At 38.6% G+C, this 24,113-nt stretch overlaps 3 protein-coding genes across 3 annotated transcripts; all 3 read left to right on the top strand.

Moving 5' to 3' along the window:
- The first annotated feature begins 8,131 nt into the window (after positions 1 to 8,131).
- LOC121774518 lies at positions 8,132 to 11,875 on the top strand. Its single transcript, XM_042171379.1, has one exon. The coding sequence runs from the start codon at positions 8,132 to 8,134 to the stop codon at positions 11,873 to 11,875; it is 3,744 nt and encodes a 1,247-aa protein (XP_042027313.1).
- Positions 11,876 to 17,638: 5,763 nt separating this feature from the next.
- Positions 17,639 to 19,908, top strand: LOC121775241 (auxin-responsive protein IAA14-like). The gene is made up of 5 exons (XM_042172284.1): positions 17,639 to 18,087; positions 18,180 to 18,385; positions 18,480 to 18,618; positions 18,726 to 18,787; positions 19,572 to 19,908. Exons 1-5 carry the CDS (start codon positions 17,861 to 17,863, stop codon positions 19,607 to 19,609), a joined length of 672 nt encoding a protein of 223 aa, XP_042028218.1. The 5' UTR covers positions 17,639 to 17,860; the 3' UTR covers positions 19,610 to 19,908.
- A 2,236-nt stretch (positions 19,909 to 22,144) lies between these two features.
- Positions 22,145 to 23,726, top strand: LOC121774517 (gibberellin 2-beta-dioxygenase 2-like). Its single transcript, XM_042171378.1, has 2 exons — positions 22,145 to 22,283; positions 23,275 to 23,726. The coding sequence occupies exons 1-2, from the start codon at positions 22,145 to 22,147 to the stop codon at positions 23,724 to 23,726; spliced, it is 591 nt and encodes a 196-aa protein (XP_042027312.1).
- The last annotated feature ends 387 nt before the right edge of the window (positions 23,727 to 24,113 follow it).

Genomic DNA, 24,113 nt, shown 5'->3' with positions numbered 1-24,113 from the left:
TGCGGCCCAGGCCTCAACTGCTCTAACCCTGCAGGCCATAACCCGGGCCGCAACTAATAAATGACAATATTCACAACTTCAACATATTTGACTCGTAAATGTAATTCGTTGAACAATTCAAACAGGGAAAATAAATTGTTCATTCGAAAAAAGAAATTATAAATCCTAGAAAAAAAATACAAGTACAAAAAGACTAAAAATTATAACATAAAAAATGCAAAAAAACTAAAAAATATAACATAAAAAAATACAAAAAAATGCAAAAAAAATTAAAAATTAGCAAATTGGCTCCGCCGCCCCTCTTCTTCATCTTCCTCCCTCTTCTTCCTCTCCCCCTACCTCTTCTTCCTCTTCCAAATGCAAAAGAAATCAGAAAATTGAGCTCCGTCACCCATCTCCCTCTTCTTCCTCCCTCTTCTTCATCTTCCAATTTTTGGCAAAAATTGCTTCCTCTGTCACGTCCCCGAACCATCCAACGCCGGCCAGGCCGGACCGCGGGAGCGTCACCGGCCTGGGCCGGAACCTTCACCCCTCCAACGCGTGGGACGGGCCGGGACTCGTGTTTTGCGGCCCGGCCTCCCCCGTTAACGATGCTCTAAGGACTCTATTCCACATACTCTTCATCATGGTTGCATCCCAACAACATGACTTTGTCGAGGAGATGAGAGGACGTGAGAACAATAAATGAGTTTGTAAGTTTACTGAGCATTAAAACTCTTAAATCTAGTCCCACATCGACTTGATGATGATCTTAGCTCATCTATATAAGTATGGATAATCATACCCCTTATAAGGTCATTTAAGGAGTGAGTGACCAATTTCTAATACTGGGAGAAATAATCTATTTTCTTAGGACGGGTAGCTGGTAGCTGACCTTTATCTTGTCATGCATCACACTATCCCGGGTGGGAATGTGAGTGATGAGAGGATGCGAGATCTTCACAAATCAAATACCTTTAGGCTCCGTTTGGTTTACAGAATTGGAATTGGAATTCTATGGAATTGAATTGGAAGGAATTGGATTCTAATTCAATTTCAATTTCTATGTTTGGTAAAGTGAAGTAATTGATATGAAATTGAATTTAAATAATTTGTGCACACACACTATATACAAAATACACACTCACACACACTTCACACAAAATACACATAATATACACACACTGCACACACTACACACATTTCACACACTTCACACACACCGCACACACTACACACATTTCACACACTTCACACACTACACAAATTTCACACACTTCACACACTACACAAATTTCACATATTTCACACACTACACACATTTCACACTTCACACACTACACAAATTTCACACACTACACACACTACACAAATTTCAAACATTTCCCGCACTACACACATTTCACACACTACACACATTTCACACTTCACACACTACACACACTAGACTAATTTCATACATTTCCTGCACTACACACATTTCACACACTACACAAATTTCACACACTACACACACCACACACATTTCACACATTTCCCGCACTACACACACTACACAAATTTCACACACTACACACACCACACACATTTCACACACTACACACACTGCACACATTTCACACACTACACACACATATCACACATTTCATACACTACACACACTACACAAACTTCACACACTAAACAAATTTCACACACTACACACTACACAAATTTCACACATTTCCCGCACTACACATATTTCACGCACTACACACACTACACACATTTCATACACTACACACATTTCACACACTACACACACATTTCACACACTACACACACATTTCACACACTACACATATTTCACACACTACACACACTACACAAAATTCACACACTACACACATTTCACACATATTTCACACACTACACACACTACACAAATTTCATACACTAAACATATTTCACACAATACACACATTCACACATCACACAAATTTCACACACTACACAAATTTCACAGAGTTTCCGCACTACACACATTTCACACACTACACACACAACACAAATTTGTTTATAGTGTGTATTGTGTGAAATGTGTGTGGTGTGTGAAATTTGTGTTGTGTGTGAAATATGTTTAGTGTGTGAAATTTGTGTAGTGTGTGAAATATGTTTAGTGTGTGAAATTTGTGTAGTGTGTGAAATGTATGTAGTATGTGAAATTTGTTTAGTGTGTAGTGTGTGAAATTTGTTTAGTGTGTGTAGTGTGTGAATTGTGTGTAGTGTTTGAAATGTGTGGTGTGTGAAATGTGTGTAATGTGTTAAATTTGTTTAGTGTGTGTAATGTGTGAAATGTATGTAGTGTGTGTATTGTGTGAAATTTGTTTAGTGTGTGTAGTGTGTGTACTGTGAAATGTGTGTAATGCGGGAAATGTTTGAAATCTGTGTGCTGTGAAATTGTGTGTAATGCGGGAAATGTGTGAAATCTGTGGTGTGTGAAATGTGTGTAATGCGGAAAATGTGTGAAATCTGTGGTGTGTGAAATGTGTGAAATTTGTGTAGTGTGTGAAGTGTGTGAAATGTGTGTAATGTGTGTAGTGTGTGAAATTTGTGTAGTGTGTGAAGTGCATGTAGTGTGTGAAATGTGTGTAGTGTGTGAAATTTGTTTAGTGTGTGTAGCGTGTGAAATTTGTTTAGTGTGTGAAATGTGTGTAGTGTGTGTATTGTGTGAAATTTGTTTAGTGTGTGAAGTTTGTGTAGTGTGAAATGTGTGTAGTGTGTGAAATGTGTGTAGTGCGGGAAATGTGTGAAATTTGTGTAGTGTGTGAAGTGTGTGTAGTGTGTGTGAAATGTTTGTAGTGTGTGAAATGTGTGTAGTGTATGTGAAATGTGTGCAGTGGGTAGTGAAACATCTAATTTTATGGCTATTTGGAATTCTAATTTTTTGCTTTTGATATGGAATTCAAATCATGGAATTGAAAATTTTGGAATTATAATTCAATTCCAATTCTATACATTTTTGTGATACCAAACAATGGAATTGGAATTCCAATTCCAATTCCAATTCCATAGCTCCAATTCCAATTCCAATTCCAATTCCAATTCCAATTCCATAGCTCCAATTCCATGTTCCCAAACACACCCTCACTATTTTCTGACTTTTACTTGTACGTGACTTATAGCTTGGCGGAGGAGAGCAATCAATTCTTTCATGGAAGTATGGTGTAGAGAAGCGTTGCCCTAGCACGTGCACAACTTCTTATTTGGTTCGTATTACAAAGCAGATCAAATACTAAAGATTGACTACGCAAATTCAAGGTCATTTTGCGGATGCAAGTTATTCGATACTCTTTTGTAGTATTATTTGGTATGTAATCACTGGAATCTCGTCTTTTGCATGACAAGGACCCTGTGTAGCCTGGAACCATTTGATAAAGGTTGGTGTCTGGAATTTTTTTATGTGTCGTGACAAATGCATAAGAATTTAGTTGAAGTGAGAAGATGAACCTAACACTGAAGGTTACAAAAGTATATATAGTAGTTACAAAAAGTATGTATAGCAAATCAATTTTAATAAGAGGGAACATCTTTTTTAGTCCATGAACTTTGTTATAGTATTATTTTTGGTCCGTTAACTTTGAAAATATCATTTGAGGTCCATCAACTATGAGTTAATATCAATCGAAATACTTTTTTTACTATTTCTAAGTTTTTTTAGACGAAAATACCCCTCAATACCTTGAAGGGTGTATATTTTTATTAAACTTATCAAATACTCATATTTTTTTATAAATTATCTTTACTATATACATTTGACAAAATTTCTAAACCTTCAATATTATCACTTCATTTTGTGACACGCAAGAAAAGTTCATTCTTCAACTTTTTATAATTAAATATTATGGGTATCTATATCTCAAAATATGAGTATGTGATAAGTTTATGAAAATATACACCCTTCAAGGTATTGAGGGTATTTTTGTCCGAAAACCCTTGGAAATAGTAAAAAAGTACTTCGATTGATATTAACTCATAGTTGATGGACCTTAACTGATATTTTCAAAGTTCACAGATCTAAAATGATACTTTGACAAAGTTCATGGACTATAAAAAATGTTCCCTCTTTTAATAAAAGTATATATATAGGAGTTAAAGTTCTAGTATTAATTAGAGCAAATCAATATTAATAAATTCTCGTCAATTCAGATTTATTCAACCCCCAATTCCGATTTATTAAGGGCGTGTTCAGTTTTTAAAATATAGCCAGATTTGGTGCTATTTTGGGAAGATTTCAGCCGTTCATCTTCACGGAATTAAATTTGCTCGGCCCGAATATATTGCCAAAGCCCTCACTGTTCCTCTTTGATTTACCAAAATTCGATTCTCTCTGTGAAGCTGTTATATGAAATCTGGAGACAGAGGTAAAGTCATACATCAGGGCAAGATTACTTTTATGCCCCCGCAATTAATTTCCCACCTTCCAGCTTCACTTTCCCCAAAACATTCGTAAAATTTATTAAAAGTGTGTTTCATTTTTAATTTATAAATCTCAAATTATATTTTTTAATATTAAGATCTATTATAACATATATATTCTCATTCAATAATTCAGAATTTATCGAGCCTTCATTCTTAACCATTATCGTATTTTCAAATTTAATATTACTAATATATAGTCGCGTTTAAATTTACGTACTCCATATATCTATTCTAAAATTCTCTCAATTGAATATTTTATAGTAGTATTTTATAAATATAAGTCTCGTTATGCATTGAGAGTGATGTGTTTTGTGAACAAGAGTGAAGTGTTTTCTGAACAAGAGTGATGTGTTTTGTGAAAAAGAGTGAAGTGTTTTCTGAACAAGAGTGATGTGTTTTGTAGGTATGTACATAAAATGATAGTTTTGCCGGATAGAATGATACTCTGAGTTGATACAATGATACTTTTACTGATTTGTAGGTATGTACATAAAATGATAGTTTTGCCGGATAAAATGATACTCTGAGTTGATACAATGATACTTTTACTGATTTGTAGGTCCATATAGGAGAAATTTATCCCCAGAGAACTTGATCCCGAGAATAATTATGCGGTCGCTGCACGTGATCGTGTGCGGATTCTTTGCAGCGATGCTACCGTTCTTCGGAGACATCAGCCTGGTGGTGGGGGCCATCGGGTTCATCCCTCTCGACTTGGTGCTGCCGATGCTACTCTACAACATGACGCACAAGCCAACCAAGGCATCCGCGGCGTTTTGGATCAACAACGGCATCATCGTCGTGTTCACGGGCGTCGGACTCCTCGACGCCTTCTTCTCTGTGAGGAAGCTGGTTCTTGATGCTAAAGAGTTCAAGATTTTCAGCGATGATGTGGTTGATTGAATTTGAGTGGATGTAATGTAATACCAAGTTTATATAGATTTTCCTGATTTTGTATGAAGTCAATAACTTGTGTACATTCATTCAAATGTGCAGCCAATCCTTCCTTACTAAATTTAATTGCATTTTTTTTAATTCTTATTTAAGATTTAGGAGAAGGAATGTGAGGTATATTCGAATAGTCTGCCTCATTCCCTGAAACTATCATTTTATCCCCTGAAACTATCATTTTATCTCATGAAATCATCATTTTATCAAGTGCAACCACCATCTTACCTTATGAAACTATAATTTTATCCCCTAACACTATCATTTTACCTTCTGAAACTATCATTTTATCCCCTGAAACTATCATTTTATCAAGTGCAACTATCATTTTACCTTCTGAAACTATCATTTTATCACCTGATCACCTGAAACCATCATTTTATCAAGTGCAACTATCATTTTACCTTCTGAAACTATCATTTTATCCCCTGAAACTATCATTTTATCCATTGAAACCATCATTTTATCAAGTGCACCTATCATTTTACCTTCTGAAACTATCATTTTATCCCCTGAAACTATCATTTTATCCCCTGAAACCATCATTTTATCTCATGAAACCATCATTTTACATTCTGAAACTATCATTTTACCTTCTGAAACTATCATTTTATCTCTTGAAACTATCATTGGAAGTATATAAATTTTTAACGTACAAAATTGGGGGTTTTAATGAAAGTCAGATTTTAAACGACGAAAGAATTTTCCAACATGTATGAACAAACTTGTGAAAATGTGAAATGAAGTGTCAGTTAGTCACTTCCAATAGAAATCCATAACTTAACATAAGAATTGCGTCCAAAATAATTGAAAAATAGACAAAATATAAAAGCGGGTGTTCACTAAATTATAAACACTAAATTAATGGGATCATGATCATAAAGTAATGGACTCCAAAGACTCCACGCTATATAATTCCACTAAAATATCAAATATTAGTATGGTAAATTTTGAAAATAAAATCAACAAAGTTAATTATGATATGATCCTAGGCTTCCTACCTCGCTTTGAGAGTAATAGTAATTGGTTACTTGAACTTGAGCACAGTCCATCAATTTCTCTGCTGAAATGATAAAACTATCATTTTATCATTTGAAACTATCATTTTATCCACTGAAACTATCATTTTATCAAGTGCAACTATCATTTTACCTTCTGAAACTATCATTTTATCCCCCGAAACCATCATTTTATCAAGTGCAACTATCATTTAACCTTCTGAAACTATCATTTTATCCCCTGAAACTATCATTTTATCCCCTAATACCATCATTTTATATATTGTGCATCATTCACTTACACTCTCCTCTCCAATCACTTACACTTATCACTCTTGTACTTACTAGCATCTCTTTGGCACTAAAACTATTTGCGACCTTTTAATCAATCAGCCAAATATGAAATGTAAAAGAGGTTGTCATGTTATGGGGATGAATTATTTTATTCGAATTGCATTTTTTTCATCAGAAACAGTTTTGTGTTCTTCTTCATAATCGCACAATCGATTCTTTACCACATCCACAACTCAGGAAGGGGAATTTCACTCATACCTTTCTCCAATTGCTTACACTACTCAATTCTTAAGCGACGAGTTTTGAAATCAGACTTCACTTCCCTCCCCAATTTGTAGGAAGTTGAAAAATCGAATTTTGGGGTAAAACGCGCCTAATTTTTTTGTGTGCCCGCTGAAAATTTTCGTTTGGAGTTTGAAGGGGTTATTTTTGGGAAGACACTCATAAAAAGGGGTATTTTGGGAACACACTCATAAATAGGGAATAAATAAATATACCTTGAATGCAAATTTGAGTTGATTTCTGCCTCCTTGAACACGTCAATTGATTTACAAATATGTGGGCCCAACCTTATACAAATAGTAAAGGAATTTAATCAATACATTTGCAATGGCTAAAACTGAACACGCCCTAAATAAAAGAAGGAAGGAATAACAAATAGCCAAGAATTATGCTATCAATTCCTTAGTAACTGATTGATATCAATTGCCTTCTCGACAGGACAATCTTGTCCTTGAGGTTGGTATTGAGTCTCATACGAGACCCCCGCCACCAGACGCAACAGCAGAGCGGCATGCCGAGCTGGAGGCGACAACAGCCGAGCAGCACGGCGCAGCAGAGCGGCATGCCGAGCTGGAGGCGACAACAGCCGAGCAGCACGACGCAGCGCTTCCGGAGCCGAGCAGCACGACGCAGTGCGTGAATGACCGAAGTGAAGAATTGATTGTGTCGAAGAGATCCTTGAGGCCGAGAGACAAGCTCAAGGCGCCGAACAAGTTCAAGAATTAGCCGATTCGTTTTGTTTCTTTTTTATTTCTTTCCTTTTATGTTTTAGTATTTTTGAAACATTAATTTACTTATTGTTGAGTCGGGCCTGATGTATAAGCCCCGTTCGGGTTTTCTTTGCGGTTCTTTCCCGGATGAATTAGGATACGTCGAACCGCCCTAGGGTTTCTAGTATAAAATAGGGTATTTCATCAACACATTATTTTTATGAATGAAATATTTTCCCTAAACCTATCTTGCATTCCAAGAAACCCGAATTATCGTAACTTTGTTGCTGAGTGGAGAACGTCCACAACTCAACAAAACCCGTGATCTTCCTCCGAGATTGTCGACAGGTTGATTGCTAGTTCCCACGAGAAGAAAGATAACTAATTGTTACGGAGCACGTCTGTAACAACTGGTGCTTTCATCCCGTAACTCAACATCTATAACAACGGCGAAATCAGATGGCTTCGGATTACCCGAGAGCCGAGACGTCGTCGGCACTACATCTAGGGCCGGCGCCACAGCGCCAGGTAGCCGAGTCAGGGGGTCGGTCCCAATCAACGGATCCGATCACGCTAGGGTTCGCGCAGTTAAATGAACGCTTTGATAAGATGGACCGTCGGGTCGAAACCTTGGAGCGCCGACCGCATCCACAAGCGGCTGATCACACCCAAGTTTGGGACGATGCCGAACACGAATGGGAGGAGTATCGAGGGCACGGTCGGCCAGTACGTGAGGATCTTGACCGTTCATACCGACACCAGGATCGAGGTCGGGGACGCCCGTCTCGGGGTGGTCGCGGTGATCGGGGTGGAGGAGGCCGTTTTTCGCAGCGGCGCGATGTGACGGAGTATCGAACGGGTCGCCGTCGGGACAATTGGGATCCACCTCAGAGGCACGACGATTGGGACGAGGATCCGCACGAGGATCGCGGTGTCTCCTGCTGGGACCCGCCTCAGCGCCGAGAGCGTTTTCCCCACCAGGGAACCGATTACTCTTCCGGCTTGAAGATGGACGCGCCCCACTTTAACGGGGCGGATGCGCCAAATTGGATATCCCGCGTACAATATTATTTCGATCACAAACGGATCCCGGAGTCTGAGCGTCTGCATTATGTAGTGATGCTGTTTGACCCCCCCGCTTCGGAATGGATATTCAATTATAGGGAGACCAATGGTTTTGTAACGTGGCCGGAGTTCCTGGACGACGTCAGACATCGCTTTGACCCACAGAGCTTCAGAAATTACACGGGTCTGATCGCCAAGCTGGTTCAGACGTCTACCGTAGCAGACTACCACGCAATGTTCGAACGGTACCTCAATCGGGTGACCGATTTATCGGAGTCATCTCTGATTCCTATTTTTATCCAAGGGCTCAAGCAACCCTTGCAAGAGAAGATCGAATTGCAGAACCTGGTTTCATTAGCGGAGGCAATGGCATTGGCATTGCGCTTGGCTGCAACACAAGACGAGCGACCGCACCAACCGTCGCCATATCCGCGACGCCAGTGGTCAGGGAAGGAGCAGAGGGCCCCCCCGATCCCCGGTTCGACCCCAATTTCTGGACCACAGCCGCAAGAACTTCAGGGACGTGACGCGGACAAGGCACGGGTATACCCAATCAGGGTGTCTAACGCCGAGAAATCGGAGCGGGCACGCCGAGGGCTTTGTTACCATTGCCCTGAAAAATGGGTCGCAGGCCACGTCTGTAAGGTCAAACTTCTTTGCTATATGGATGACGATGCTGACAACCTGCAAGAGGATACCGCGGGAGATCAAGTGCCGGAGGACGAACTAATTACGGCTGATCTATCGCACCTTCACGCCTTGGATGGCCGAGGGAGCTCGAAACCGTTCATTGTACAGGGCACGTTGGGCGTAACCAACGTGCGGGTATTGATCGACACAGGCGCGACATTGGATTTCCTCCAGCCACTCATCGCCGAAATACTCCAGTTGGACCTAACACCCATCAGACCATTCCGGGTGTTGGTAGGTAACGGAGCATCCCTGCTCTGCACCCACATAGCGCGGGGCACCAAGCTGACGCTGCAGGGCAACGTATTTGTGGTGGATCTCCATATTCTCGCTCACCATGGGCCAGATGTGATTTTGGGAATGCGTTGGTTGGAATCGCTGGGGAAGGTGTCGGCGGATTTCGTCAGAAAAACGTTGGAATTTACTCATGGGGAGCGACCGGTTTTCTTACAAGGCTTGATGCCGGGGCCAAAACAAATATCCCTTCACTCGTTATACACATTAACGACGCAACCAACGGACCACGAGTTCTATGAGATTGTACCGATTGACAGCGGCACTGAGGCAGTGGAGGGAAGCAGCAGGGAGGACTTTCCTCCGGGCTTGCCGAACGGAATTCTCGCGGTATTAAACACACACCGAGCGGTGTTTGAACAGCCTCGTGGCATGCCCCCGCCGCGGCAGTTTGATCACCGCATTCATCTCCTACCCGGTACACGGCCGATTAATGTTAGACCGTACAGGTACCCCTACTTCCAGAAGACGGAAATCGAAAGGCAGGTTCGCGATATGCTGGAACAGGGTATCATTCGCCATAGTCACAGCCCGTTCTCGTCCCCGGTATTGCTGATCCGAAAAAAGGATGGCACTTTTCGGTTTTGCATTGATTACCGAGCCCTCAATAAGGCCACCGTGCCGGATCATTTCCCCATTCCTACGGCAGAAGAACTATTTGACGAGTTGGGAGGTGCTAGGTACTTCACTAAGTTGGATCTTCGCTCGGGGTATCACCAAATTCGAATGAACGGGGACGACATTTTCAAAACCGCTTTTAGAACTCATGATGGGCATTTCGAGTTTCTCGTGATGCCTTTCGGGTTGACAAACGCACCGTCCACCTTCCAGGCGGCGATGAATGCTATTTTCCAGCCACTTCTCAGAAAATGTGTTATCGTTTTCTTCGATGACATTTTGATTTATAGCCCGACCATTGAGCTGCATAGTAGCCACCTGGAAGCCGTTCTGGAACTGCTCCATGCTAATAACTTCTTCGTGAAGCTTTCGAAGTGTTCATTTTGTAGTATGTCGGTGGAGTATTTAGGGCACATCATTGACGAAGGCCATCTCAAGGCCGACCCGACCAAAATACAGGCGATGACGGCGTGGCCTAAGCCGGGAACGGTACGGCAACTGCGAGGTTTTTTAGGGTTGACAGGCTACTACCGCCGTTTCGTCGCCCACTACGCGATGATCGCGGCGCCCTTAACAGATTTACTTAAAAAAGAGGCTTTTCGATGGAGCCCCGAAGCCGAGAAGGCGTTCGCAGCTCTGAAGCAGGCGATGACATCAGCTCCGGTCCTCCAATTGCCGAATTTCGACTTGCCATTTTGCGTGGAGACTGACGCGTGCGACGTGGGCATTGGCGCGGTGCTAATGCAACAGGATCACCCCATTGCGTTTTTCAGTAAGAAACTGGGACCTCGCAGGAGGGTGGCATATACGTATCATAAGGAATTATATGCTATTGTGGAGGCCGTGCAAAAATGGCGACAGTATCTATTGGGGCGTGAGTTCATCATTAGAACGGATCAGAGGAGTTTGAAAGAGCTGTTACAACAAGTGGTCCAGACCCCAGACCAACAACTCTATGTTAGAAAGTTGATGGGATATAAGTTTGTGATCGAGTACAAGAGAGGCAGCATGAACAAGGCGGCAGATGCCTTGTCCCGGCAGCACGACGTGCCGAGCCCGCATCCCGATTTGCCTGCGACAGACGACGCTCCCGTCGAAGTCACGACGGATGTGGACGCGGTCCAGCTCCTACCAGTCGTCGCTAAGCCTGTACCTGATATATTGCGCGTGTTGCGCGAGGAGGCGGCCTCCCTACCCGAACTGGTGGAACTCTCGGCCAAAATCAAATCAGGCGACGCGCCCTCGCACTTATCATGGGCCGATGGCCTGATATATTACCATCGCAGGGTGTTGGTGAGCGCGGAGTCCAAGGCAAAACGGACGTTACTAAAGGAACACCATTGCTCGCCGATGGCGGGTCATCCGGGACACGAGAGAACATTCCGCCTATTGGCGGCGGGGTTTTATTGGCCAAACATGCGCAAAGATGTAGTGACGTTTGTGAACGAGTGTGTGGTGTGCCAGTCCACGAAGTATTCAACGCGAAAGCCGGCGGGGCTATTGCAGCCGCTACCCGTCCCGTCGCAAGTATGGTAGGATGTGTTAATGGACTTCATCACCGGGCTGCCCCAGTCCCGGGGGTATACAACCATTATGGTGGTGGTGGATAGGCTTTCAAAATATGCTCATTTCGCCCCCCTACCTCCTAAATTTGACGCCTCCCGAGTGGCGCAGCTGTTTGTGAATACGGTGGTCCGGCACCACGGGTTCCCTAAAACCTTGGTGTCAGATAGAGATTCGGTGTTCCTCAACGCAACATGGGAGGAGATGATGCGTCTGAGCGGCACCAAGCTTCACTTTTCCACCGCCTACCATCCGCAGTCGGATGGCCAGACGGAAGTCCGTAATCGGGGTTAGGAGCAGTATCTGCGAGCATTTGCTTCCGATAAACCTTCAAGATGGACGAATTTTTTACCATGGGCGGAGTTAGCTCTAAACTGTTCCCATCACTCTGCGCTGGGCATGACACCTTATAAAGCATTGTATGGGCGTGAGCCGCCCACGTTAGTGGCGTCCCCGCCGTCAGCAAAAACGCCGCCTAATGTGGCAGATATTATCAAAGAGCGTGGGGAGCTGCTGGTCACGTTACGGCGAAACCTCTTGCGGGCCCAGCAGCGAATGACGGATGTGGCAAACAGACACCGCAGGCACGTGGAGTTTGACGTGGGCGATGTCGTATGGCTGAAACTGCAACCGTACCGGCAGCACTCGGTTGCGAAACCGTTGTCGGCAAAGCTGGCGCCACGGTTCTATGGCCCCTTCGAAATTTTGGAGAGGGTGGGCCCGGTGGCATACAAATTACGTCTTCCGGCGGGTAGTAGAGTCCACAATGTGTTCCACGTGAGCTTGTTGCGTGAATTTGTGGCGGGCGACGGGGATGTGGACGGAGTGAAATTGCCTCCCGTGTTTGTGGGGGATAGGCCAGTGGTGCGTCCCGTGGCAGTGTTGGAGGAGCGCGTCAGCTGGCGGGGCGACCGACCGGAGCGACAGTGCTTGGTGCAGTGGGAAGATGATGCTTCCACACCTACTTGGGAGCCGGTCGAGGCGATTGGTAGGCAGTTCCCGGAGGTTCGCCTTGTGGACAAGGCGATTGTTAACGGAGGGGGGGTTGATACGAGACCCCCGCCACCAGACGCAACAGCAGAGCGGCATGCCGAGCTGGAGGCGACAACAGCCGAGCAGCACGGCGCAGCAGAGCGGCATGCCGAGCTGGAGGCGACAACAGCCGAGCAGCACGACGCAGCGCTTCCGGAGCCGAGCAGCACGACGCAGTGCGTGAATGACCGAAGTGAAGAATTGATTGTGTCGAAGAGATCCTTGAGGCCGAGAGACAAGCTCAAGGCGCCGAACAAGTTCAAGAATTAGCCGATTCGTTTTGTTTCTTTTTTATTTCTTTCCTTTTATGTTTTAGTATTTTTGAAACATTAATTTACTTATTGTTGAGTCGGGCCTGATGTATAAGCCCCGTTCGGGTTTTCTTTGCGGTTCTTTCCCGGATGAATTAGGATACGTCGAACCGCCCTAGGGTTTCTAGTATAAAATAGGGTATTTCATCAACACATTATTTTTATGAATGAAATATTTTCCCTAAACCTATCTTGCATTCCAAGAAACCCGAATTATCGTAACTTTGTTGCTGAGTGGAGAACGTCCACAACTCAACAAAACCCGTGATCTTCCTCCGAGATTGTCGACAGGTTGATTGCTAGTTCCCACGAGAAGGAAGATAACTAATTGTTACGGAGCACGTCTGTAACAGAGTCCTCCATGAAGAATTAATATCAATTGCCACCATAGTCTTGTGGATCACAAACGTCCCTAAACAGACCATCATCATTAGAAATATTGGGACATTTACTCACAAACGAAAGAAATATTACTCCTTCCGTCCATAAAAAATAGTCCCATTTGTAGACGATACAGATTTTAATAAGAAATTTGGTAAAGTAAGAGGGAATGAGAAAAAGTAGGTAACATAAGAGAGATAGAGAGAAAAAGTAGATAAAGTATGGAAGAAAGAAGAAAATGTGGATAAAGCATGAGAGAAAAACTTTCTATTTTTAGAAACCGGACTATTTTTTGTGGACATCCGAAAATGGTAAAATGAGACTATTTTTTGTGGACGGAGGGAGTATTTTATAACGAAGTGTGAGTGAAATGAGTTAGTGAAATATTAGATTTATTTATTGAAAATAGTAAATATGAAATGTGATATTTATAATGGTAATTTTTTCTAAAATGACTATATATGGTAATTTTTTCTAAAATGACTATATAAGACATGCTCTCTGACTTTCTTTGGACTTGTAGCCTGTAGGGGATTATTTTTTCCTTTATTACATATTCCTATTGTTAATTTTATAACAGATTTTGTCGGAACCTTATTGGACTCATGCTTAATGCTTTTGATAGTTTTATCTTTAAAAAAGACTATAGCTAGTCATATTATGTTTTACCTAATTACACATTACAAAATATAAATTCAAATTCAAATTCAAATATCTACATACTACGTGAAACAAATTAACATGGAAGATAAAAAAGTGAATTACATATATTCCACTAGTTTTTGCCGGTCTATTTTCAGCATCCTCATATTTTCTGTGTTTTTATTAACTCGGAAACTTTGATGACTTGATTCAAGTATTGGATACGCCATTTTTATCTAAAAGCAAAATGTATTTATACATATATTAATTCATTTTTTCTTGACCCAATGACAATAATCCATATGTAATGGGTCCTCATATGTAATAGACACTACATATTCCCTAATAATATTTTAATTTGATTGAATTATTGCATGTTCAATTTTTATGTCATGCATGAAATCATACCTCTCTTTATTAGAGAGAGAGAGAGAGAGAGGAGAGGTGTCAAACAATCCGTGCAATTAAGGCAATGAATGATTTCTTCATGTGTGCATAGGCACAATGGCTGGTGGGCAGCTTCCTCGAAGAATCTTTTTTTCTTACAAAAACACACACATACACACATGTGTTTGTCTATGTGTAGATATATATGTATGTATTTTAGTATTTGTATAATTAATAGATCAAAAATGCAGAGTGATATATGTTCCCTCCAGCATCTTACCGACCCAATTAATATGGTGGGGCGGAGAAGATGAATTCAGCCTTATTCCATCTCCAATTTCATATTGCTTTCACACTCATCCACATTTCATTTCAAATTTATGTCTTCATTTCTTGAAAACCTATTTTAAATCAAATCAAATTTCCTATTAGTATAATGAAATTATGAAATATTTTCATCTCCATTGATTCAAGGGTCATGGTTTTATAAAATCTGGATATACCATACCATTTTTTTCTCTTAATGTTAGATATATGTTGACTCCAGAGAAATTATTATAGATATTAGTAACGTGAGGTGTGATCGATTGCTAATTTTCTTAAGTTGCTAACTCTGCTAACTCATCAATGCAGTGTATTAAAGATGTCAACACGATGACATTTAAAATGTCATGAACTCATAATTTTGTGTTGACATTTTAATGTCATCGTGTTGACATTTTTAATACACTGTGTTGATGAGTTAGCAACTTAAAAAGTTAGCAATATAACGCACAACATGCATAGGCCGCACAACATGCACACGACCAGCGTGCACGTACCACATGTGCATGCTGAGATGGCGCGTGTTGCTTCACGGGACCAACAAATGCTTTATTTTTTTTCCGTTTTTATTCAATAATTATAAAAACATTATACACAAAAACAAAATAACTATTCTACTATGTAGTAGAAACGTTCCATTCTCTCTTATTCATATTATCATATAGGTTCGGATACCAACACCCTTACTTATTCTGGGGGAATAACTAAGTTGACACGAATTGCTTAGTTGCATATACTCCTATCTAGGATTAAATGTTTCATTTAAATTTGACACTGTATAAAAATAATGTAAAAATTAGTGAAATATGATCAATCCTATTTTATATATTAATTTTTTAAAATAAATTAATAAAATGACTTAGTGGAATTTGAAGTGTATTTATTGAAAATAATAAAAAAGGAGATATTTAATGGTGAAAATTCTAACGGGGCAATATGAGTATTTAATAGCGGACACAAGGAGTAAAATAATTTTTACATATAAACATGTTTTTTTTTTGGTTTGGGTATGGACTATGGAGCAATAACATTTGTGCCATGTACACTCACCTCTATTATATAAGAGAAGTAGGTTTCAATCAGCTTCCACAATATGTAAATCACAAATCTAGTTCACGCTTACCCAAACTACACACCAAGAAATTAGAATGGACTTAATTAAGCATGCCAAACTCTTTAATTAATTAATTTGTAACATGATTACGCAACAAAAAGTGTGGCTTTAGCAATACTTCAATCCTAGACAATTGATAATGCTACTAAGTCTTGCCTAATATCAAAACTACAATATCTTCATTTAGCCATAACAAGCACACTCACAAATTCTGACTTTTCACTAATTTTGCTATTATTAATCAACCAACATAGACAAGTTATTCCTATTACCTAATTTTCTAGGTTAGTGCGCTAATACCAAAAGAGTGTCAAACACACACATGATGGTTTTAAAGCGTATATACTTATATTGTTAGTACGTTATTAATTGGTAAGCATATTAAACTATACGTATATATATAATACCAAACTATACTAATACAATTAACTATGTTTCGACATTACATTTGGAACCATATATACGCCATGTATTTAATATTAGGTCATCACATATATATACACGCAGAAAAAATATCCCGATCATCGCACACGCTCCTCAAAACTACGTCGTTTTGATATATATTCATCTGCTAGATCAACTTTGATCTTGACCCATAAGTTTTCATTTGACGACTAGAATCTTAAATCTTAGAAAATTGGCTAAAAGATTAAAGTTCATGATTTTTAGAACCAGCTTTAAATTGGTGGGAAATAATAAGAATTTGGCCAAAGTTTGTGGATGTAAATATCATTTCACTAATCTTAATATTCAAAATGATTCTTTCTAATACATTCATTTGCCACTTCAATTTTCTGAGTTAGCAACATCAGTTTTGATTTTGTTGAATCCTAATTCGTGGGAGATTATCTACAAGGTCAAAGTTCGTGATTTTACGACCAAGTTATAAATTCACGAGAAATATCACAATTTTATCCAACTTTATAATTTAGAGACCATTTGCTCTTAATTTTACTGTTTTATGGTAATATTTTACATAAACATGTATTAAATCTTAAATATTACTACTATAAATAATAACTTGACTTTATGGAGTATAATTTCCATACATTGAGACACAATCCACACTAGAGGTCCTAAGACGTACGATATTTCACAACTTTAATTTCACTACCTGTTCAAAACCAGAACCGGCGGTTTCTCGTCGGTAGAGATATTTACAATACTAAGTGACGTTCGGATATATAGTTGTGGACTCAATTTACCATTGTTACATACACCATATGTATATTTATAATAAATTCATTATATCATATAGTATAGTCATATAAAATAATAGAAGAGGATCTGGCGACTCGCATGATTAATTGGAGGAGAAGGTCGATGATTGTTCTTTTCTGGACCACATCCATTAATTGTTCCCCTAATCATGCCATTCCCCCATTTTATTTGTTTTCTTTCAGTTTTTATATACTAAATAAACCATCCATTTGACCCTTTAATTAACAAATCACATACATTATTAATCCTTCATACTACTATATTTAAAATATTAAACTTGTTATACCGGAAAAATATGACTTTAATTATTTTAGTAACATGCTCTTGATCCTAGAAGATCAATTTAGTAATCGAGAGTCCACGTGTCGGCAGCCGATCCGTGGAAATACGATAGGCTAATGCACGCATTATGGTATATATGTACCGCAAAGTCACACACATTGCACTTATTTTGCCATCGATTTTATCACACACACTTTTCTCCGCACAATAATCTGAAAAAGCAGCAGCGAGTTCATCATCGACGACGACGACGGCGACGGATCCATGGAAGTAGGCTTGAATTTCAAGGAAACTGAGCTGTGCCTCGGTCTCCCAGGCGGCGGAGGCGACATCGGCAAGACCAGCGGTAAGAGAGGCTTCGCTGAGACGGTTGATCTGAAACTGAATCTGCTTCACTCCGACGACTCAGATCTGAAGGAGAACGTCGAGAATTCGTCATCCGGAGTGGGGGAAGCGGTTCCGATTAAGGATCCGGTCAAGCCTCCGGCGAAGTAAGCTGATTTTCGAAGAAATTGTGAGAAACGCGGTTTGGTAGAGTGATTTCTGGAAATTGAATGTGAGATTTTGATTTTTGTGAATCTAGGGCGCAGGTGGTGGGATGGCCACCGGTGCGGTCGTTCCGGAAGAACGTGATGGCGAAGCAGAAGAGCGAGGAGACGGCGGCTGCGGCGTTCGTGAAGGTGTCGATGGACGGAGCGCCGTACCTCCGGAAGGTGGATCTGAGAATGTATCAGAGCTACAAAGAGCTCTCTGATGCGCTGGCTAAGATGTTTAGCTCCTTCACCATGGGTACGTACGTTCAATTTTGAAAATAAAAACATAAATTAAAATCAATTTGAATCGTTGTTTTATTATCTAAATAATATTCATGTGTTGGATTCAGTTGGTAAGTATGGGAGCCAAGGAATGATAGATTTCATGAATGAGGGGAAATTAATGGATCTGTTGAACAGTTCTGAGTATGTTCCAAGTTATGAGGATAAGGATGGGGACTGGATGCTCGTGGGGGATGTTCCATGGGAGTAAGTTCTTCTTCAACTTTTTTTTTAAAAATATTTATTTTCTCTACTATATATGTAGCTGGATTATGGAGATGTTAAGGAAAAACTCATTAGATTATAATTTGCAGGATGTTTGTTGAGTCTTGCAAGCGCCTCCGCATTATGAAGGGATCTGAAGCCATTGGACTTGGTATGTGTCTTCATCCAACCTACCTTTGCTTTCTTCAAATGTTTATCATGAAAACAAAAAAATTAGGGTTTGTTTTAAGAGAGAGAAATATTATGATACAAATATTATGTGAGTTTAACTCATGTTTTGTCCATGTTTAGCGTTATACTATTTTTTCTTTTATATATTTATTTTTATCCTAATATCTTAAGAAATAATTATTAGTTTTATAAATTACATAAAAATCTAGATCTAATTTGTTGTTTTATTAATTTATTTTATAATAAAAATATGAATTGAAATTTGTAGAATTATATTATAGTCAAAATAAATATATAAAACAAAATAAATAAGACTAACATAGCTTAGACGAAAGTGGTGGTCACGTATTATTCTTTATGTAACATAATATTAGTGTCTTTATGTATCAAAATTCTTATTTAAGAAATAGTATAGTTTAAGACGAGTTTTTTAAATTATTATGTCTATTTTTATTTTTTAATAACATGCATTTTAGCCTTTCTTTTTACTCTTTTAATGCATGCATAAAAAGTTTGTATTGTAGTCATCTTAATTAGCACATGAATCTGGTTGACACCTATATGCCTATATATTCACAAAAAATAGATTTATCATTTTCTTTACGATGAATAGGCATGAAACTTTAACGTATTTTTCGTGACATTTTTAACTAATCAATATCAAATATTGCAAAAAATAGGTGGTTTTATTTATGATGAATCTAATTTTTTTAAAAATGAAACAGTTACTAATAGTTTCCTTTTGTTTTCGTTTATGAATTTAGCTCCAAGAGCTGTGGAGAAATGCAAGAGCAGGTGCTGAAGCATCTTGTAATGATCATCACTTAATTTTACTATTTGTGCGACTTGGTTTGATCCAACAAAAAACTTGTTTTTCTCTACGCCCAGTATTTGCTTATCTTGTAATCTTTCTTCTTTTTTTTTGTCATGTTTCGATTTTATTTCTGGGTTTTTTCGTGACTGTGTCTGTATTTTGTTATAGTATATATAGATATTGAAACAAGAATCATATGTATTGGACAAGAACGCAAAATACACTCATCTGTGTCTGGCTTTGTTATTGTGCTATTATTATAATCACTACTTGACTTAATTACATCATTACCTTGCTTAATAATTACACCCTTGATTTTGTTGCTACATCTTTGCTGTCACACTTGTGTTTATGTCTTCCACTTATAAAATGCCATGTTTATTATCTCACCAGATTCTCCATATCTTGGTATTTATTTTTTTAATTTATTGATTATTGCAAATCACTGTTTCTTGAATATTATAGTCCCCCAACTAGGGGTCTGGAGGGAACAAATCCATGTGCATGTTCATGGGACTATTCCTTTCATTACCAATACTTAATTATTTACACACATTGAATACCTTTCAATTTTTAAATTGAATTTCTTTTTCTTGGAATTTAATTTATTTGTCTAGATGGTAAATGTTGGTCAACTTTGATGTGATGGAAATTTCTTAAAATACACAGCAATGGTGGTTGGGAGCATATGCATATGTTCCCAGCTGGAATATTTTCTAATAAGTTTTCAGCTTAATTAATTTCTTTTTATGATTGAACTGAGGTCAATGGCATTTGAACTACTTGTTTCAATGATGCAGTCATCTGAGTATGGATTTCTTGTCAATGGATTTTAAAATTTTAATTAACCTTTTCTAGTCAATGCATTTGATTAGTACTGCATGCATTATTTTCTGGTCAATGCAATTAATTACTGCTACATAAATGATCGTGTTATGCGATTAGTATTATGGTTATATGTAACCATAATACCTAGGTATAGGGTAGTAATAATGTATATTTATAAAAATATAGGCTCTTACAAATAATTTGATTATGTAGTAGTAGTATATTTTAGTAGTAATATGTACTCCATATTTTAGCTATGATATATAATTATAATTATATTTATTTGAATTTCGTCAAAGTTATGTGATTTAATTATTTTTTTGTCAGAGTAGGGAAATTGATATTCGAACTGTCAAACACACAATATGACTTGAACATGCATGAAAGATTTTGAGCCCTCCATATTTTTAATGTGTTATAAAATGCTCAAATAAAAAGGATGGCGATCGAGCAACATATCCAATAGTTAGAAAAACTAAAACTCAATCAGACAATCGAGTAAGAAGATAGAACTTACCCAAATAAGTTAATTAATCAGCTCATGTAATAAAAAGAGAATGTTTTAAACGAAACAAGTATTTTTTGCATTTCAATTCAAATTTTCAACAATATAGTAGCAATTTAGAATATAAATACTAACTAAAAAGCGATGAAATTAGTGGATAGACAAAATCAAACGCTCTATGCAAAATTACTACGGAAGAAAAGCAACTCACAAATATTATATAAAAAATAAATGAACAACATACATCTTGGCAATATCTGCAAATTAACCTCATCATTAAAAAAGTGATCTTGAAAGCTTTAATATGAAAGGAAAGTTTTTGAACACAACACATCACAAACCCTTTTCAAAATATCATGAATGTTTGATCATGAGTCGTCCCACTCTCGAAAGAATCAGTTTAGATGTATCAGTTGGACAATTTAGTGTGCCAATGTGTATTTTTTTTATTATATATTATTTCAATTAATTACTTTGTTAATTTGCGCGTGTAGTTAAGATCTTGTGATCATGATTAAGAAATCGGAAAAGATGAGTTTTGAATATTTAAATATGACTTCCACCCATCATCTTTTTCCCTCATAATATCATTTAGATGCAACGAACTTCAAATGTAATCATGGTTTCAAAGTTCAAGTAGGAGACACTTTAAGGCTAACTAGTAGTGTAGTTGAAAGTCATAACTATTTATTTTATTTATTGAGGAAAATCTAGAAATATCTATTTCAGTGGCTCATTAATATTACTATTACAAGATCTCTTGCAGCAGTCATATTTATTGAAAAACCATAACTCCAAGAAAGGAAGAAAGGAAATCGTGTGTACGTCCGTCAGCCGTAAATAATTAGTTCGCATCAAATACTCCTTCCGTTCCATAAAAATAGATGAATTGGGAATGTCGCAAGTTTTAGTGCGTAAAAGTAAAAAATAAAAAGAAAAAAAAATAGTTGAAATAATGTAGTGGATAGTGAGTTCATAACTGATAACATAAAAGCACATGAGAAAAAATTAGTCATAAATGGATATAGACTATTTGTATGAGACGGACGAAAAAGAAAATTCGACCTATTTCTATGGGATGGAGGGAGTATGACTAGTGTCTCGATAGGCAGCTCAGTAAATTGGCTACTTTTTTGGCTGTCAAATGATCTAGTTGACAATTCTTATAGTCCGCAGTATATTATGTTTGGATGCCTATTTTAGGTCTATGTGTTTTTCTTCACGGTGCTCTTGCTTTGTTACTTGGGAACTGGGATCACCTTCGAAGTTGGATTCACAATGTAGCTCGTAACTCGTGGGCTGATCCGAATAGCCAGCCAAATTTACAGGGTTAGGGCTACAAATTTCTAATCCGATTAGCCCGCACCCGACTAACCCGCAACCTGTTAGAGCCAGACCCGAAAACCCGATGGGTTGGCCCGAAAACCCGATAAAATTTCTATTATTCTATTTTTTTATTCCTAATTCGACTTTCATTGATTAATTTTATAATATAGATAACTAAAAAAATAACTTTCAATTTTATATTAAATATACAAATTATATATTAGTTTTTTATTAATATAATAATTGATAAATAAATTAAAAGCTTCAAATTCACTAAAAAATATTTAAATTTCTAAAACATGCATTAAAATTCCACGAAATATCTCAAATATTAGTATTTGATCATGTTTATAATTGAGTTTAAGCATATATCTCAAATATATCATAATTAAATGTTTTACCTTGTATGAGTACAACTAATTTTAATCATTATTTATTGGATTGATCGCATGTTAATATTATCAGTAGCAGTCCGATTAACCCGCTGGGCTAGCCCGAAACCCGAGCTTTTAGGGTTAGGGTTGAACTTTTATAAACCGAAAGAAATCACAACCCGATTAGCCCGCACCCGATTGACCCGAAACCCGACGGGCCGGCCCGATTGACATCTCTACCTCCGTTCTTCACCAGCCATCCATTATTAGCGATGAACGCTTGCTTGAGACAATCTTCTTTACTGTGTTGACCCCGGGGATTCCTTTTCTGGATTCGCCATTGCGGATCCGGGGAATTGAAAATTCACAAACATAATAATAAAAAATGCAGAAGTGGATACAGACTATCAATTAAAAAGAACAAGTGTAAGTACTGAAACCATGGATATTAATTCCATTTTTTCATAATTCCCCAAAGAATAAAGGGCAAAACTTGTCTTAAACATATGTTCATTTTACGATTTTGGTCATAGACATTATCTTTTGAATTTTTGGATCTCAAACATTTAAACTCGGATCACAATCGGTCCAAAGTTAACTGTTCCGTCAAATTTTAACAGTCGACGTTTTTAATCCCGATTTTGACCAAATTAAGCTGTTAAATAACACAACAAAATTTAGCGACGGAACAATTCCGGCACTAATTGGGAGATTCCCGGCTGCGGCGGAGGGGGATTCCCTCGCTATCCCCGCCGTGGACCTGTCCCAACCCGGCGCCAAAACCCTCATTGTCAATGCCTGCAAAGAGCTGGGTTTCTTCAAAGTGATCAACCACAGAATCTCCATGGATTTCCTCACCAAATTAGAAGGTGAAGCCATGAAATTTTTCCAATTGCCGCCGCAGGAGAAGGCCAAATCCGCCCCCCCAAACCCCTTCGGCTACGGCAGCAAGGTCACCGGCCCCAACGGCGACGTCGACTGGGTCGAGTACCTCCTCTTCTCCACCAACCCCGAACTCGCCTCCCGCAACCCTAACTCCGCTGTGTCGGGAATCTCCCAATCAATGCGGTAATTCACTAATTCATCACTCAATTTCCAAAATTCGTTATTGCATGGAGGCGATTCCCTCGCTATCCTCGCTATTCACTAATTCATCACTCAACACTAACCCGGGAATCTCCCGGGTTGATAACACAACATTGCTTTTCTTTTTAATAATATTTGTTTTGTATTTTAAATGATAACTTATTCAAATAATTAAGGATATAATTAGAGAATTAGTAATCATATTTAACAGCTTAATTTGGTCAAAATCGGGATTAAAACGTTGACCGTTAAAATTTGACGGAATAATTAACTTTGGACCGATTGTGATCCGAGTTGAAATGTTTTGGATCCAAAAATTCAAAAGATAATGTCTAGGACCAAAATCGTAAAATGAGCATATTTTGAGGACCAG

Source organism: Salvia splendens, chromosome 17 (assembly GCF_004379255.2).
Source record: "Salvia splendens isolate huo1 chromosome 17, SspV2, whole genome shotgun sequence".
Lineage (NCBI taxonomy): Eukaryota > Viridiplantae > Streptophyta > Magnoliopsida > Lamiales > Lamiaceae > Salvia > Salvia splendens.
This window is presented reverse-complemented; position numbering and strand designations above follow the sequence as displayed.

What these genes read in the sequence shown, in the direction of transcription:
- LOC121774518 (XM_042171379.1), top strand. Translation starts at nt 8,132, where the DNA reads ATGGCTTCGGATTACCCGAGAGCCGAGACGTCGTCGGCACTACATCTA.
- LOC121775241 (XM_042172284.1), top strand. Translation starts at nt 17,861, where the DNA reads ATGGAAGTAGGCTTGAATTTCAAGGAAACTGAGCTGTGCCTCGGTCTC. An exon ending in CCGGTCAAGCCTCCGGCGAA is followed by an intron (nt 18,088 to 18,179) that starts GTAAGCTGATTT and finishes TTGTGAATCTAG; the next exon opens with GGCGCAGGTGGTGGGATGGC. An exon ending in ATCTGAAGCCATTGGACTTG is followed by an intron (nt 18,788 to 19,571) that starts GTATGTGTCTTC and finishes TTATGAATTTAG; the next exon opens with CTCCAAGAGCTGTGGAGAAA.
- LOC121774517 (XM_042171378.1), top strand. Translation starts at nt 22,145, where the DNA reads ATGCCTATTTTAGGTCTATGTGTTTTTCTTCACGGTGCTCTTGCTTTG. An exon ending in TAGCCAGCCAAATTTACAGG is followed by an intron (nt 22,284 to 23,274) that starts GTTAGGGCTACA and finishes AAATTTTAACAG; the next exon opens with TCGACGTTTTTAATCCCGAT.